We start from the raw sequence: 18,778 nt of genomic DNA, 5'->3' as shown, positions 1-18,778 counted from the left end.
GTCTGACTTAGTCTCAGGTCGTAATCTCATCACTTGTGGGTTTGAGCCCTGTGTCAGGCTCTGTGCTGACAGCTTGGGGTTTAGAGCCTGCTTCATATTCTGTGTCTTCTTCTCTCTCTCCCCTTCCCCCCTCAAAAATAACATTAAAAAATAAAAGGGTACACTTATCATGATAAGCACTGAGTAATGTATAGAATTGTTGAATCAGTATATTGTACACCTGAAACTAATATAACACTGTATGTTAACTATACTAGAATTAAAATAAAATTTAAAAAAGGGAGTAATGAAGGTTTTGTCATGTTGTGTGAGGTGTGGCAAATGACCAAGTAGAAATGACTAGTGGATAGTTGAAGCTATAATTCTGATTGCTAATGAGAAGATAACATGATTTAGGAGTTATTAGTAAGGAAGTAATATCAAGTAATGAAAGGTCTCTAAGGGATGGAGAGGACAAGAGCAAAAAATCAAGAGCCACTAATGAAAGAGTTTATGGCATTGTTAGCTCAGTCTAGTTCCTGATGTATACATGGGAAAAACTGAGGCCCAGAAAGAAGAAAAAACTTGCTGCAAACTATTCACTAATTCAGTGGAACCAGAGCCCATGTCTCTTCACTCCAGTTCATAGCCCCCCTTCTTCCACTAATACTTATTCCAACCAATTTATGTGTTCTGCAACAGAGGACTATAGCTGCTCAAGTGAAATTGAAACTTGAAATGGAAACCAAAATCATGTACAGGAAGAGAATATTGCTTTCCTTAGTTTTAATCACTTCTGTCCAGCAATTCTTGGGTTCATCTTAGAAGGCATGGCCTCTGGGGATCAGGGGACTGCACATTCCCAGGTGATTACACATGGGTTTATTTGTCTCTCAGCTTTTTAATTTTTTCCTCTTAAGTTTTATTTCGTGTGTGTGTGTGTGTGTGTGTGTGTGTGTGTTTTGCTTTTTGTTTTTTCTTTTGCTAATTTTTTCTTGGAGGACAGTTTGCTAAAAGACATTTGAAATATTGCTAGGGAATATATGGCTCATCTTTCAAAACAGGAATTTCCCCTTTTCCTCGGCTGCTGGGGAACCCTGTCCTGAACATACTCACTACTTCCTCTGCCAGGAGATTTGCCTTGACATGCTTCCTAATTTGTACTCCACCTCCTTCAGCCTTCTCTAACCAGTGACAGAGAAATTAAAATTCACTTTTAACCACTGTTTATTAATGCCTGTCTACCGTGAATCAGGGTTTAATTTAATCTAAATGAATTATTTCAGTAGCCAAGTGTGATCAGTATAATTTTACCTATCTTATAAATAAGGAAATTGAGACACAGATAATGGGTTATGTGACATGATTATGGTAGACAGAATAAGGATTCTCCAAAGATGTTCATACGTTACTTTCTAGAACCTGGGAATATGTTACCTTACAGGGCAAAAGTGACTTTGCATATGTAGTTAAGGATTTTGAGATGAAAAGATTATGCTGGATTATTTAAGTGGACCCAACATAACCACAGAGGTCCTTAAAAGAGGAAGTCTGAAGGCTTAGAGTCAGATGAGACATGGTGATGGAAGCAGAGAGGTCAGAGAGAGACAGATTTGAAGATGCCATGCTCCTGGCCTCGAAGATGGAGGCAGAAGCCACAAGCCAAGGAATGCAGGTGACCTCTAGAAACTAGAAAAAACAAGGGAACAGATTCATCCCAGAGCCTCCAGAAAGAATGTCACACTGCCCACACTTTGAAATTAGAATTTTAAGAAATATATATTTTTTTAATTTTTATTTATTTTTGAGAGAGAGAGAACATGAGAGGGGAGGGGCAGAGAGAGGGAGACACAGAATCTGAAGCAGGCTCTGGGCTCTGAGCTGTCAGCACAAAGCCCAACGCAAGGCTTGAACCTATGAGCCATGAGATCATGACCTGAGCTGAAGCTGGATGCTTAACTGACTGAGCCACCCAGGCACCCCTGAAATTAGAGCTTCTTACCTCTAAAATTATAAGATAACAAATTGGCATTGTTTTAAGCCACTAAGTCTGTGGTAATTTGTTACAAAAGCAAAGGAAGCTGATACATTAAAGTTATACAGCAGGTAATTTTTCCAGTGATTTCTGTTTTTCCACATGTAAAGAATGCACTCTATAGACATGTAACTGAGCCCTATCTTGCTTGACACTGTTGACCCTTTATTTCTTTGTGACTCTCTTCCCTTTGCATCTAAGATAGTAGATGCTCCTTAACCTCTTCCTGCTCTGATCATTTTGTCAATTATGGGCTCCATCTCTTATTTATTGTGTTCTGAATATATTTCTCTTTCCTTTCCATCTCCTTGCTTCCCTTTTCTTTCCTCCTATTCATACTGTCCCTAACATTCACCCCTCAAAACTCCTACTTTTCACTTTTATGCTAATGATTCCCAAAGATGTCTCTTCTCTAAACCTTAGACTCCCTATAAATATCTATCCTTGGAGAATTGAGAACCAAGGCAGAGAAAATTTTAAATACAACTATAGACCAAAGACCAATAATCTTCAAAAGTACAATAGATATGACCTTTCAGTAGCGATCATAAAAGTCAGAAGACAATAGATTGACATCTTTTTAAAAATTTTTTTAACATTTATTTATTTTTGAGAGACAGAGAGATAGAGTATGAGCAGGGGAGGGGCAGAGAGGGAGAGAGGGAGACACTGAATCCGAAGCAGGCTCCAGCACAGAGCCTGATGTGGGGCTTGAACCCATGGACCGCAAGATCATGACCTGAGCCGAAGTTGGATGCTTAACCCACTGAGCCACCCAGGTGCCCTGAGATGACATCTTCAAAGTCCTAAAAGGGGGGAAAAAGAAAAAGAAAAACAGTTAGAATTCCACTCTTAGAATATCCTTCAAAAATGGGAGACAGACAAAATCTGAGAAAATTCACTGCTTCCAGACCTGCACCACAGAATAGACCACTGGAAGTTCTTCATGCTGAAGAAAAATGAACCAAGATGGCACTCTACAGTTTGACTATGAAGTTCCTAAGTTGGTTTTCTTTGTATTTATCCTGCTTAAAATTTACTGAGTTTCTTAAATCCATGAATAAAAGTCTTACATAAATTCTCTGAAATTCTCCAAAATGCAGGAAGGAATGAAAAGCAATAGCTAATGGCAGTTATTGACACAAAAGACATTTATTATTTAAAATTATAGTGACAATGTCTTCTGGGTGTTATAAGAGGAAGCAATATATTTGACCATTGTAGTACAAAAAGGAGAAGGGAGTAAATGGGATTAAATGATCATAAGATTCTTGTATTTTTCTTAGGAAAAAGACATATGGAAAAATTTAATGTGGGGTGCCGGGGTAGTTCAGTTGGTTAAATGTCTGGTTCTAGATTTCAGCTCGGGTCATCTCATGTCTCATGAGATCCAGCCCCTCGTCAGGCTCTACACTGTCAGCAGAGAGCCTGCTTGGAATTCTGTCTCTCCCTCTCCCCCTTCCCCCATTCTCTCTCTGTGTCTGTCAAAATAAATAAATAAAACTTTTAAAAAATTTTAATGAACTATACACTTGATTTTTTTTGTACTTTATTGTATGTCAGTTATCTTTGATAAAAAAAGAAAAAAGTGAAAATGAAAATGTGTTGATATATCAAGAGAAAAATTTTGGATAAATTCCTTGAGATAATTTGTATATGGGGCTCAATTTGACAACATTCCTCCTTACTCCTCCTTACACTCTTAACATAGGGCCTATATGACTGTTCATTCAACAAATGTTGATATTCCCACTATACGCTGCTCACTGTGATAGGCACTGGATATACAGAGATTGAGACTAATGTTAAGAGTTGTTCATTAATGAACAAATGGTAGTAGTCTGTGAAGGTTTCTGAGTAAGGAAGTTAATTGGCGCTAAACCTTAGGGATTTCTGCAACAAACATCTTGGTGGTTGTAAGAATGGAGGGATGGGGTTAGATGATATGATTTTCTCTTGGTTCTGTACTGCCTAAAGTCACTCCTATAGGCCTGCTTTTCTAGCATTTTCTTTAAGGAAACAAATACACAATTTTCTAGTGCCCTCTAGATAAGGACATCTGGGATGTCCTCCATGAAACCTCGGTGCCAAGAGGAAAGGAATGGTTGGTGTGTTTTCTTTCTCTCTCTCCCTCAAATAAGGTGAACAAAAGTGGCTCAGATTTTTTAAAACATTCATTTATTTTTGAGTGAGAGAGACAGAGCCTGAGTGTGGGAGGGGCAGAGAGAGAAGGAGACACAAAATCCAAAACAGGATACAGGCTGACAGGACAGAGCCTGACGCAGGGCTCAAACTCACAAACCATGGTATCAAGACCTGAGCTGAAGTTGGCTGCTTAACCACCCAGGCATCCCTGACTCAGATTTGTCAGAATGCTAGTGGTGGGTCAGACTGCTGGAGAGAGGGCCAAGCTCTGTCAGAGAGTGACTCAGGATGCCCTTAGAGTACTGGTTACTGGACTGAACACAGTGCAGTGGGTATGAGATCATAGTCAAGAGGTGAGATGAGTTTTCTGTTGTTAAAGCAACTCTGCAGTTAGTTTCTGTTTTTCCTTCTGTTGTGATAGAGGTTAAGAAGGTATCGTTTGATGATTAATGTGTTAAAGAGAAATTGCTTCTTGGGTCTATTGGGTTAATTTGTTTTCCTATAGGTTTCTCCCCTAAATTAGCAATATCTTATAATGTTTGCATTACACAGAAGTCCAGGATAAAAAGCATTGAATTATGAAACAGTCATTCATTCATTTATTCAGTTAGCATTTACTGAGTTCCTAATCATTGTTAGCCACTGTGTTCATTATTGGTGATATAAATATAACTAATTGTACTTTCAGCCAAGTCTACATTTATAGAGAAAGACAGACAAAGAAATATAAATTAAAATGAAGTGACAGTTATGAGAATTCAGTTTGAAATAAATGCAGATTGAACACAAAAGAGGAACTAATTAATTCTATCTCAGGAGTCTGGGAAGTCTTTATTGATGATGTTATTTGAATTGGATGTAGGGGAAAAAGTAGTTCCCCAGGCCTTACAGCCATTCTAATTGAAGGAAACAATAGGAGCAAAGACATGAAGACTTAAAAATTTCCTGTCTGGCTAACTATAGGTAATCTAGAACACAGAGTGTGTGTCGGGAAGTAGTAGGATATGAGTTAAGACTATGAAATGAGTTGGAGGTCAATTGTCAAGAGCATTTAAAGTCCTCAGAATGGTGAATTATCTGTAATGAGTGTGTTTACTGAACCACCCAGGTTTTTTCCCCCTCAGGGTTTTAAGTATTTACAAACTGAATAAAGAAAGATATACAACACACTGTAATTAATTTAATAATTAATAAAATTCAGTATAATTCATTTGTGTGTATATTCGTTTTATTTTAATTCCAGTGTAGTTAACATGCAGTGTCATATTAGTTTCAGATGTACAATATACTGATTCAATAGTTCCGTATATTACTTCATGCTCATCAAGATAAGTGTACCCTTTTCTTTTTAAGTTTATTTATTTATTTTGAGAGAAAGAGAGAGAGCAAGTGCAAGCTGGGGAGGGGCAGAGAGAGAGAGAGAGAGAAAGAGAGAGAATCCCAAGCAGCCTCCATGCTGTCAGCATGGAGCCCCACATGGGGCTTGATGAACCATGAGATCAAGACCTAAGCCAAAAATCAAAAGTGGGATGCTTAACCAACTGAGCCACTCAGGTGCCCCAAGATAAGTGTACTCTTAATCCCCTTCATCTATAATTAATTTTTGTAAATTTTATTGTGAGAAATTTAAAATATATAGGAAAATACAAAGAGTAACATTACAAATACCCTTATTTGCTGCTGCCCAGAATTAATAGCCATTAATATTTTGTTATATTTATTTCTAGTTTTGTTTTTTGCTTTTTAAGAAAGAAGGCATTGCAATTTGTATTTGTTTTCTCAGGATGCTGCAACAAATTACCTTCGATTGGGTGGCTTAAAACAATAAAAATTTATTCTCTCATTGCTTTGGAATTCAGAAGTATAAAATTAAGATGAAATCAAGGGCCGCACTTGCGGCCTAGACTCTGGAGTCTCTAGGGGGAGAATTCTTCCTTGTTTCTTTCAGTTTCCAGTATCTCTAGGCATCCCTTGACTTCTTTGGCTAGTAACTACATCACTTCAACCTCTGTCTTTGTCTTCACGTTACTTTCTCTTCTGTGTGAGTCTTTTCCTCTTCTATTTCTTATGAGGACACTTGTGAGATTTAGAGTCCACTGGGTAATCCAGATGATTTCATCTCAGGATTGTTAACATATATATGCAAAGACCCTTTTTCTAAACAAGGTTACATTCATGAGCTCCAGGGACTTGGATGTGGACATAAATTCTGGGGGGATACCATACAACCTACTACATAGTTTCAGCTGAAATTCCTTTTATTCAAAGAAGCAAGTCTCATTTCCTATCCCTACTTATTAAAGATAGCATGTTTCCTTCTTGTCTATGTTCATTTTGTTTTACATCATTTATTTTCATTCATATAAAATAATTTGGTATTTTTTCTATGTGTATATAGTTTTGGATTTACAAAGACATCATCTTGTACAAATTATTCTGAAATTTGCCTTTTTATTTCAATGTTATATATTTTTAGAACTGTGTAGTTTTGGGAACTAAAACTAGCTATTCTCTAATCTATTTCTATTAAATTATTTTTTATTAGTCAGGATAGGCTAGGTACCAAAAAAATCTGTTATTTAACACACAAAATATTTATTTATATTCCTGCTATATAACCACCTGGGTCAGTAGCATGTTCTGCTCTACAAATGCACTCAGGACCCAGGTTGAAGAAGTTTCACAAACTTGGTCACACGCCATCTGAAAACCAAGGCTTCCTCAGCTAACACAACAGGAGAAAAGAAAGTTGTGGGATTTCACACAAGTAATTAAATGCTTCAATGTAGAAGTGTCATTTCCATTCATAAGTTATTGGCCAGAAATATTCACATGACTCACCTAAATGCAAAGGAGGTATATAGGTGTATGTCCAGAAGAAAAGGAGAACTAGTTACAATGAGCAATGGAAATCTGAGATGCTTTCCTATTATGCTATCGTATAAATATACTACATTATATTAGTTTTAGGCAAATATACCATATGACGGACATTAAAGGAGTTTCCATTTTTGAAATTGCTAATAATGCTGCATTTGGCATTGGTATGTGGTAATTTTTGTCCATATGTGAACATTTCTTCCAACTCCTATATCTAGAAGTTGGATTGTTGGGTCACAGATTATGCATGTTTTTTATTTAGTAGGGACTACCATATTGTTTCCAAACTATATTATTAGTTTACATTCTTACCAGCAGTATATGAAAATACAATTTTCCTTACATTTTTACCAGCCTTTAACATTGTCATGCTTTTTAATTTTCATCAGTTTGATTGGTGGAAAGGACATCTCATTATTATTTTAACTTATGCTTCCCTAATGACTAGGTTTAACATCTTGATTTATAGATAGATAGATAGGTAGATAGGTAATTTTTTGTCGAATTAACAAATATTTACTAAGCACTTACTATATACCAGAAGCTATGCTAGGGGCTAGGGATATAGCATTAATCTCCGATTTCAAGCAATAAATCTGGTCCTGGGATCTGTTGGAAGACAGGAGGGATCATCAAGTAGGTTATGCAGGCCCTGAGGGATTCAAAGAGGATGTGATCTCAGAGACAGCATTAATGAGTAAGATTATGCTGTAATTCCTAAGGTAGACATTGTTTACTCTGAGCCACTCTACTCCCCAAAGCATCTTATAACCTATAATTATAGGTATGTATTGAGAGGTGGGTGATAAGGTGTGTCTTTTAGTATATTGAGACCTAGCTAAAAGTAATTTAGGTCACTCTTTCACACCATGTAGAAGTCACAGTACCACAGTACCACACAAGATTTTTGTGCAGTTTTCTTGGGGAAGACCTCACATTTTCATGGTAACCTCTGTGTCTGGGTTCTTCTTCTTTTTTTTTTTTTTAAGTTTATTTATTTTGAGAGAGAAGACGAGCATGGTGGGGGAGGGGGAGGGAGAGAGAGAATTCCAAGTATGCTTTGCACTGTCAGCGCAGAGCCTGACTCAGGGCTTGATCCCACAATGGTGAGATCATGACCTGAGTTGAAATCAAGAATTGGACGATTAACCTATTGAGCCACCTGGGCACTCCCAGGTTTTTTTGTTTTTGTTTTTGTTTTTGTTTTTGTTTTTGTTTTTGTTTTTGTTTTGAAGAGAAAAATAAACTATTGTGTTTAAGACACTGCAATTATTTTCCTGTTTCTCACAGCTGTACTCATTCCCAAAGGAGGAGGATACACACATACACAAAATATAAAACCAACACCATAATTTCCTTAAAGTATTTGTTAAGTATATTAAAATTAGTTGAAGTTGGAGGTGTTGGAGAAATTATTTACATCACAAAAATTAAAACCAAGTAGGTTATTGTCTTAAAATATTTTTTAATCATCCCACCACAAGCAAATTTTACTAGCCTCTTAACTGCATATAATCATCCTTACTTGTACTTACCACCATCTCTGTAGTTTCTTTTTCTGTCTACTTGATGGAAAGTCAAATTCCACTCATTTGCTGACATCAAAACCTACAACTGTTTTTATTGCTTGGGTTTTTGCCATCCAGGTTTTGCATATACTCAAATGTCTGTATTTTCCCAACCATGAAAGGAATTTTAATGCTAGCTTAATAGTATGATATATAAAATGTTTATCTCATTATACTTTAATAATAATAGTAACTAACATTTACTGAGTACTTGCTATGTGATAGGCACCATGTTATATTCTTTATATTTCCCTTTTGTACTTTTAAAAACAACCGTATTGAGGCATAATCAACATAAAAGAAATCACACACATTTAAAGTGTACAATTTGATGTTTTGACATATGTGCACATTTATGAAGCCATCTCCTCCCCAGGCAACTATTAATCTTCTTTGGCTCATTATAAATTAGGTTTCTGTTTCTAGAGATTTATATAAAGGGAAGTGCATACTATGTACTCGTCTTTATCTTGTTTCTTTCACTCAGCATAACTATGTGGAGATTCATTGTCATTGCATGTATCAATATTTCATTCCTTTTTATATATTTTATATGTCTTCAGTTATATAGATATACCACAATTTGTTTATATTTCACCTTCTGATAGACATTTGAGTGCCCTCTCCATTTTAGTTATTACAAATAAGGCTTTATTAACATTCAGGTACAAGTATTCACGTGTATAGAAGATTTCATTTCTCCCAAGTGGACACCTTGCAGAGGAATGAGTGGGTAAGATGGTAGGTAAATGCTTAATTGTTTACAAAACTGCCAAAATATTTTCTAAAATGTCTGTACCATCTACATTTTTATAAGCAATGCACTGTTCTTCATTGCCTGACCTCTACCGTCTTTTTTTTTTTCTACCTCCATTGTCTTGAAAACCATTATTTCATATATTTTGTCCTGTTCTTTAGCTTTTTCATGTGGAAGTGTAACTCTGGTTCCTGTTACTTAAACTTGGTCTGACACAGAAATCTTTTTTCTATCTCATTAGTGCTTGTAACCACTGTATAATGTAGGCAGTCTTGTTATCCCCGAATGAGAAGTAAAGAAACTGCTTTTTCTCACCTGCACACTTGTGTTACTACGGTTCCTTTTCATTTGTTCATTTAGTCAGTCAATATTTCAGTCATCGTTGTACCAGACCCTGTAATTAGGTGCTGACAATAGTGAAGGATAAAAAGTAATTTCCATTTTAGGAGTATCACTCTGCTATAAGTAGAGGATGAATTAGAAATTTCGGGATAAGAGGCGGGTGCAACAGTCCATAAGAGAAATGGTGAGAAGATTTAGTGGCAGTGGCAACAAGATGGAAATAAGTCTTTATATATTCAGAAAGTAGTATATAGACCTATGAAATAATAGATACCATGTTTGGACTCAGAAATTTTTGTTTTAATTAACTAAATAACTTAGTGGTTGAGTGGAGATGGAGATGGATAGTGTTCATACACATTCATTTCTTTTCTTATTCAGGTAGCCATTGGGGGGGAAACAAGCACTTAAAAGCACAAACTGTTTGCCAACAGGTAAAGTAAACTTGGACAGGTTCCCCGCAGATTTCTTACTTTATTAGGTGACTACTATTAGACCACTTATCTCCAGGATAATGTTTTGAAGAGTATAAAATAGCATGGGAAAACATTTTATATTTTTTATTAGGTGACAAAGACATTTGTCTTTGGTGGAAAAGTATATGTATATAAATGCTACATTGAAGTATTAAGTATTTTCCTTTTGGAGCATATTTTAGTTTTTTCTACTTTGTGTTTTACTGTTTTATCTCACTTTTTTTTTACAGTGAACAAATTTTTTTTGTAGTAAACATGAAATTAATGTAAAATCAGGCCTAGACAAACTATTTGTTACTTCTAATTTGGCTTTCCAAAATTCCCTGTTTTATACCACTTTTAAATGTTGCCCACTTCTATATAGATGTAAACTTGATAGATCTTTGTTACCTCTAGATCTGTATAGTCATTGTCCTCCTTAATCAGCTTCCTAGTCCTGGCCCTCTATTTCCATTTCCATCCTAGGTTCCATCTCACATGACTTGTTGTGACAGTAAGCAGAGAAATGTTTAAGAGCATCTGGACAAGTAGAGCTGAGTTTATACCCTCGCTCTGCCAATTGCTAGATGTGCAGATTTGGGCAATTTAGTTAACCTCTCTAACCCTCAGTTTTTCCAACAGTAACATGGGCTGGAAATAGTGCTATTATTGGATTTTCACGATAATTAAATGAGATTGTGTATATATAAAATACATAGCATAGTTCACACATATTTCATAAATGAAGGCTATTACTACTATTTTTTTTATAATTAAAGAAATCTCACCTTGCATTTCCCACTAAGTCAATTCTAGTAGGTATGGTGTTGACATAGCCTTTGAAGACAATTAGAATTCAACTCTCCTTTCTCTGGTCTTTCTAAATCTTGGTTTAGTTAATGAATACTAGGGAAAATGGAAAAAGTAAGCAGAATCAAACACACAAGGAAAAATTAATTTTATGCAAGCAAGGTACTTAGAAGACAAGGTATTAACAAATGGTGAGGAACACAGCTCCGTATAAAGGATAAGACCAATTATAACAGAGTGGCTCTATGGTCTAGTGAGTAAGAATACCAACCATGGAGCCAGATTGCCTGTCTTTCAATCTGGCTCACTACTTATTAGCCCTTACCTTATAAAAGTTATTTAAACTCTTTGTGCTTCAGTTTTCTACTCTTCAGATTGTTAAGAGGATTAAATTAGTTTATGTGTTTAAAGTGTTTAGAAAGGTGTTTGACACACAGTAAGCCCATGTGTTTGCTATCATCATTATCTGCATTTAAATATCCTATACTTTGTGTATCAATAAGCTAATGCATTCATATTTTTGTCCAAATATTAATATTAGGATGAATAGAAGCTTTATTATTTTTTTATAGTTGAGGAAACTGAGGCTCAAGAAGATTAAATAACTTGCTCAATATTATACAGCTATATATAGGTATATAGAAGGTCTTACTCATAGTAAGCTATAAATAAGTATTTTTATGTGAAAAGTTGGAATTTGATCCTAAGTCTCCATAACTCCATAACCTCAAAAAACACTTTTTTTTCACTCCACAAAGTTAATCAGACAGATCTATTTTTTTTATGTCTAATCTATTTTCTTGCATTTGCCCAATGATATTGAGCAATTGCACATCTGGAAATGTGAGAAAATATCTTATTATAGTTTAAACAATTAACTAATTGACTTTTGGTGATGTGATTTAAATTTTTTTACTGAGGTAAAGTTGATATATAACATAAATTTTAGGTATACAACATTGTAATTCAACATCTGTGCATACTACAAAGTGATCACCACCAAAAATCTAGTCACCATCCATTACCATACAACTGACCCCTTCTGCCATTTCACCTTCCACCCCAACCTCCTTCATATATGCTAACCATTAATCTGTTCTCTGTGTCTATGAGTTTGTTTTGGTACTTTTGTTTGTTTGTTCATTTGTCTTGTTTATTTAGACTGCAGATATGAGTGAAATCACACAGTATTTGTCTTTCTCCATCTGACTTATTTCACTGAGCATAATAACACCTTCAAGGTCCATCCATGTTGTAGCAAATGGCAAGATTTCATTCTTATTTATGGCTGAGGAGTATTCCATTGTGTGTGTGTGTGTGTGTGTGTGTGTGTGTGTGTGTGTGAATACATACATACATGCGTACCAAATCCACTTTATCCATTTATTCATCTATGAACACTTAGGTTATTTACCAATATCTTGGCCATTGTAAATAATGTGCAATAAACACAGGGGCACAAATATCTTTTGAATTAATGTTTTCATATTCTTTGTATAAATACCCAGAAGTGGAACAGCTAGATTATATGGAAGATCTATTCTTAATTTGGAATAAGTGTTTCCATAAGTATGGAAACAGAATTTCCATACTGTTTTTCATAGTGGTTATACCAATTTACATCCCCACTAACAGTACACATCCTCATAAACACTTGTTATTTTTGGTCATTGTGATAGTAGTCATTTGAGCAGGTGTGAAAAGACACCTCATGATGGTTTTGAGTTGCATTTCCCTAATCATTAGTGATATTGAACATTTTTTCATGTGCCTGTTGGCCACCTATATGTCTTCTTTGGAAAAATGTGTATTCAGATTCTCTGCCCATTTTTTTTAACTCCTTTTGTTCTTCTTGTTGTTGTTCTTGAGTTATATGAGTCTTTTAAATATATTTTGGCTATTAACCCCTTAACAGACATATGATTTGCAAATATCCCATTCTGAGGGTTGCCTTTTCGTTTTGAGGATGATTTCCTTCACTATGCAGAAGCTTTTCAGTTTGATGTAGTTCTATTTGTTTATTTTTACTTTTGTTTCCTTTACCTTTGGAGTCAGATCCACAAAGATATCACTAAGGCCAATATACATGAAAATCCTCATTAGAGAAATACATTTACAGTAATTATAATATTAGGTGAGGCTGACATCTTTACAAAGTTAAGTGGTATATTACCCTATATTAAGGATGTTAGATTTTTGAAGTAGGTGTTTCAGATGTCTTCTCTTAATTATCACTGTGTAACTGATGAAACACACAGATTCCTGCCTGCTCTTTTGTGTCTCCTTGGATTTGTTTGGAGATTATTTTTAATTTGCATTGAGATATTTATGTTCATAGAATCAGAAGCCCACACTGGCTAGCAGTTGTTTTATTGTGTAACTATGGGGATTTCTATGTCTATTTCCCATCTCCTCTCAGTTTGGGATGTGATTTCTCATTAGAGGTAAATGTGTTTTAGTCTTGTCACTTAATTCTCAGCTCTGTTTATAATGATGATATTCTCTCTATATAATTATGATGATGATATCTCATTAGTACTTGTTGATCATATATTATGGGACAAACACTATGTTAAAAACAGTTCACTATTATATTTATTCCTCAAAATAACTAATATTTTCATTGTACAGAGGTGCAAACTGAGGTTTGGGAAGGCAAAGTAAGTATCTCAAGTTACAGCCAAGATGAGTTCAGAACCTTTTCTCTTAAGCACTGCACTATATTTTTTCTTATTAAAAATGCAGTGCATATTACTTATAGAAATAATAGAAAATACAGATAACCAAAATGAAGAAAACAAATATTTCCTATAACCCAATTAAAAAGAAATAATTATTGTTGACATGTTGGCATAATTTTACTTTTGTTGTTTCTCTTCCCACATGTATAGAAAGAAACAAAAAAGCAAAATTGTGTACATATATTTTTCTTAAAAATGAGATAATATGAAACCATTTTTATACATGCTTTATCTTCCACTTGTCAATACAGTCTGAATATTTTCCACATATTAAATATTTTTGTATAAGATTCTTTTAAATAATCTCAGGAGATTATTGTTCGGATGCATCATAATTCATTATATCAATCCCTTAGTTTTGGACAATTAAGTTCTACAACAAACAGTGCTATAGTAAATAGTTTTGTGTTTCCTATGATTATTTCATTAGGCCAAATTCCCAAACATGGGAATTGAAGTTATATATACTTAAAATAGTTTTAAGCCATGTTAATAAAATGCCCTCCAAGTTCTGTTATTTAATACTCTATCAGGCAGTGTATAAATATGCCAGACTCTATCACTGCTTTCAAAAGTAAATAGTGCCCTTTTGTTAATTATTTAACTTTATTGTTAGGTTAGAATAATGGAAATTTATAATTTTATTTTATTTTGATTTTTTTTTCTTTAGAAGTTCTCTGGTTCGTGTCCTTTCTCTCTCCCTCCATTTCTCTCTCTCCCCCTCCCTCTCATAATGGCAATTTTTTTGATTGTGAAAGATATTGTTTTTATATTGATAGACTTAAATTTTTTTCCCAATGTTTATTTAGTTTTGAGAGAGACAGAGACAGACTATGAGCAGGGGAGGGACAGAGAGAGACAGACAGACAGACAGACAGAATCCAAAGCAGGCTGCAGGCTCTGAGCTGTCAGCACAGAGTCCAACTGGAGGCTCTAACTCATGGACCCCGAGATCATGACCTGATCCAAAGTAGGATGCTTAACCACTGAGCTACCCAGGTGCCCCTAGACTTTTGTTTTAAAAAACTGTTTTAGGTTTATAGAAATGAGTGAATAATACAGAGAGTTACCATATCCTTTTGCTACTCACCCCCTCCAATTTCCCCTGTTAGAAAACTTTTTGGATCAGTGCAGTATATTTATTAATTTTGATAAGTCAATATTGATAAAATTACTATTAACTAAAGGTTATAATTTACATTAGGGTTCACTCTTTGTGTTGTACATTCTATTCATTTTGACAAATGTAAAATGACATATATTTACCATTACAGTTTTGTGCAGAATAATAGTGTCACTACCCCTAAAATCCACTGTGCTCCACCTACTCATCCTTCTTTCTTTCCATTCCCCTAGCTCCCTAGCAACCTCAGATCTTTTAGTCTGCATCGTTTTGCCTTTTTCAGAATGTCATATGATTGGATTGGAATTATACAGTATGTAGCCCTTTCAGGTTGACTTCATTCACATAGCAATGTGCATTTAAGTTTATCTCATGTCTTTTCATGACTTGATGATCTATTTCTGTTTATTGCAGAGTAGTATTCCACTGTGTAGAATATCATAGTTTATCTATTTACCTATTGAAGGACACCTTTATTGTTTCCAAGTTTCAGAAGTTATGAATAAGGCTTCTATAAACATGTGTGTGCAGATTTTGTGTGGACATACATTTTCAACTCATTTGGATAAATACTAATGACTGGTGAATCGTATGGTAAGAATTCATTTTAGTTTGGTAAGAAACCACCAAAGTGTCTTCCAAAGTGTCTTTACCATTTTTCATTCTCATCAGCAAGAATGAGAGTTCCTACTGCTCATACCTCTACTAGCATTTGTTTTGAATTTTGGTCATTCTATTAGGTAGCATCTCATTGTTGTTTTAATTTGCAATTCCCTAATGACAAATGATATTGACCGTATTTTCATATGCTTATTTTGCCATCTGTATCTTCTTTGCTGAGATATCTTTACAGATTTCTAGCCCATTTTTTAATTGGGATGCTTTTTATTGTTGAGTTTTAAGTATTTGTGCATTTTAGGTACTTTGTTCATTTCTGAATACTGGAAAATATTTGTAAAATATGCCCAGTTTGTGGCATATCTTTTCATTTTCTCCAGTGCAAACTTTTTGAGTAAATTAACTTTTTCTATTTATAGAATTGAATATTTTCCCATGTTATTACTTACCTTTCAGTTTTCTTTATATTATTTTTGATATTCAGAAGTTTTGATTTTCAAATTGTCATACCCATAATTTTTTTCTTTGGTTCTTATTTCTCTATAGCTAGATAAGGAAACACCCTTTCATTTTAAGAGTATGTAACTAATTGTTAATTTATACTCTCTTTAAGGGTTCTGTAGCTTGGCTTGGCCTTTCTTTCCTTCCTCTTCTTCTCCTCTCTATCTCCTCCACCTAGTTTTCTTCCATTTCCTTCTTCTACAATCTCTAATCTACTTTATTTTGGTTAGTAAGGTTAGACATAGAGACTTAACATTAGTTCTTTCTCAATGATTATGTTTAGGCAGTTATCCAACATTGGTTGAAAAATCTATTAATTCTCCATGAAAAGGTTTTTTTTTTTTATCATATTAGATATTTCTTTCATTACTTTAGGTCACTGGAATTTAAACTCTATGAGAGTAGTAATTCTATCTTTTTATTTCTCTGTATTCGCAGAGCATAGAATAGTTTTTGGCACACAGCAGACATTCAGTAAATTTCTGTGGGATAATAAATGAATGAATGAGTTCTTCAGGATTTTCTGTACTGTTCTGTTTTATAGCTATTTCCATACCATTAGAATATTGTTTTAATACTTGTAAGCTTGTAATATATTTTACTATTCTAACCTAAGGCCCCCTTTGCTACTCTTTTTTTTAAGTATTTTTTAATGTTTAATGTGTTTTGAAAGATGATTTTTGGAATTACTCTCTCATATTCTAAAATTATCTTTGGTGTTTTCATTGAAGTTGTGTTAAATCCATAGAATAATTTAAGCAGAGTTGACATATAATATTAATAATACTTTCCATATAAGAACATGGTATTTTTCATCTTTTTTATCCATAATAGAGCTTGGGTAACTTTATTTATGCAAGTTCTTTATTTTTTGTTAAGTATATTTGGAGGTAGTTTCTATTTTATTGCTGGTGAACATTAGATATTTTTTATTATATTTTGGAACTGGGTTTTGCTGATATATGGGGAAGCTATTTATTCTTTTTGTAGATTCCCTTTATATTACAGGTTTTTATATAGGCTTTTAAGTAGTGTTTCTGTGAACTGTAAGCATCATTCAGTGCCCCTCCACATCTCTGTATACTTCATCTACTGAGAAAATGAAAAAGAATTTTAAAAGACCTTAGAAACATGAGATCTGAAATAAAATCCTGTCCCTCACTTCTATGACTAAGAAAATCATATAATCATCATTGAGCTCCAATTTACTAATAGGTAGAGTAGGAATAACCTTCTGAGGACCTGACAAAAATAATGGTCATAACTTTTTAAATCAACAATAACATTGTTATAATGCTGATAGCTATTTACTATTAATGTAAGGACTAAATAATCATTCTTCTTGTGCTCACAAAAATCTTATAAAGTAAATACTATTATTATCCCAACTTTCATATGAAAAATTGAGGCTTGGGGAAGTTTTTAGAAATTATATACTATAGCAGTTAATGAGTGAGATCTTGGAGCCTGGCTGCTGGGTTTGAACTCCAACTCCCCAATATATTCACTATGTGAGCTTGGACATATTTTTTAACCTCTCTGAGCATCAGTTTCCTTGTTCATAATATAGGGAATAATAATAATATGTACTACAGAAGTACTTTTTTGTTTTTTTTATGTTTTGTGTTTTTTTGAGGTGTTTAGAATAGACGTAGAAGTGATATATAAATATGAACCAACTGACCAACCTGTGCTTCTTCCATTGAGGCCAGAAATTCTGTGATAGTCATAGAGTCATGTGTGTTACAGGATACCCTATTGGCTTAAGTGAATGCTATAGGATCAGAATCACTCTTCCTTAATCAAATCCAGCTTATTTTTCAAAGTTTATTTTATGTAACCAGATTAAAGAGAGGCTTATATGAATTCCATTGATCATGGACATAATTTAGACAGGATTTTCTCATCAGTTAGACCAACGTCTGAGTAGAAGCCCTGTATCTCTTAAATTCTTACCTGCCACATCTAATCATTTAGAAAATCCAATTGGCTTTTCCACCAATGCTGCTCTAGTCTGAACCACTATCATCTCTCACTTGGATGACTACAATAGCCTCATAATGGGTCTTTCTGCTTCTACTTTTGCCTCATTTTGGTCTGTTGCCAAACAGTAGCCAAGACTATGCTCAAAACTCTCCAATACTTCCCACTTCACTTAGAATAAGAGGATCTTAAAATAATTTATAACAAACTACTTAATCTGGCCCCCTGTATCCTCTGTGATCTCATCTCTTGCTACTTTGTCCCTCATCCTGTTCCTGATACATTGACCATTTACCTTTCCTTGAATATTCTGGGATCCTCCTATGGATCTGTTCCTTCTGTGTGGAATACTCTTTCCTCAGATATATGATTGGCTAACTCCATTCCCTCATTTAAATATGTGCTGTAAACCAACTTTCAAGGGAAAACTTCTTTGACCTCTCTGTTTAATAAAGGAAACTTTTTTATCCCCCCTGCCCCTTACACCACACTCATTTTCTGTGACCTTCTCTACTTTTTATAGCACTCAATTTTATAAGTCTGTTTTGTTCACTGACATAGTACATGGTATGAATAGGTCCTTAATATTTAAAATGGATTTTTATAGTGCATTTGTTAGCATTATAGAATAATGCAATTCCAAATTTGATAGTCGCATAGGGATTATCTTATACGCACAACTTTTATGTTCCAAAATGTTTATGACCATGTGGTTTTATTTCTTTATTATTTATATTTACCACTCCTGGGAAGAATGCAAAATATTTGCATTAAAAACAATGAAAAAACAATACTGAAAAAAAAACCCATAATGATACAATAGGACCATTGAAACAAGGAT

The 18,778-nt window shown here is 34.4% G+C and overlaps 1 protein-coding gene and 1 long non-coding RNA gene across 11 annotated transcripts in view; one reads left to right on the top strand and one right to left on the bottom strand.

The window, feature by feature from the left end:
* Window positions 1-18,778, top strand: part of LOC122227036 (BEN domain-containing protein 5) — a 1,450,833-nt gene that overhangs the window by 667,887 nt on the left and 764,168 nt on the right. The window contains exon 1 of one of the 10 annotated variants that reach the window (XM_042951165.1): window positions 9,289-9,348. The exons of the other annotated variants lie outside the window; for them this stretch is intronic. Within the exon in view, the coding sequence (XP_042807099.1) occupies window positions 9,346-9,348 (3 nt within the window). The 5' untranslated portion in view covers window positions 9,289-9,345. Of the gene's footprint in view, window positions 1-9,288; window positions 9,349-18,778 lie in introns of those variants that run through there. 10 annotated transcript variants of the gene reach the window in all.
* The window catches only part of LOC122227040, a 36,411-nt gene continuing 20,413 nt past the window's right edge, over window positions 2,781-18,778 (bottom strand). The window contains exons 2-3 of the long non-coding RNA XR_006205865.1: window positions 10,950-11,067; window positions 2,781-2,820 (exon numbers count right to left, since the gene is read on the bottom strand). This is a non-coding gene — a long non-coding RNA (uncharacterized LOC122227040). The remainder of the gene's footprint in view (window positions 2,821-10,949; window positions 11,068-18,778) is intronic.

The sequence above is a fragment of the Panthera leo genome, chromosome C1 (genome assembly GCF_018350215.1).
Source record: "Panthera leo isolate Ple1 chromosome C1, P.leo_Ple1_pat1.1, whole genome shotgun sequence".
Lineage (NCBI taxonomy): Eukaryota > Metazoa > Chordata > Mammalia > Carnivora > Felidae > Panthera > Panthera leo.
Note: the sequence above shows the minus strand (reverse complement) of the source record. Positions and strands in the feature narration are given on the sequence as shown.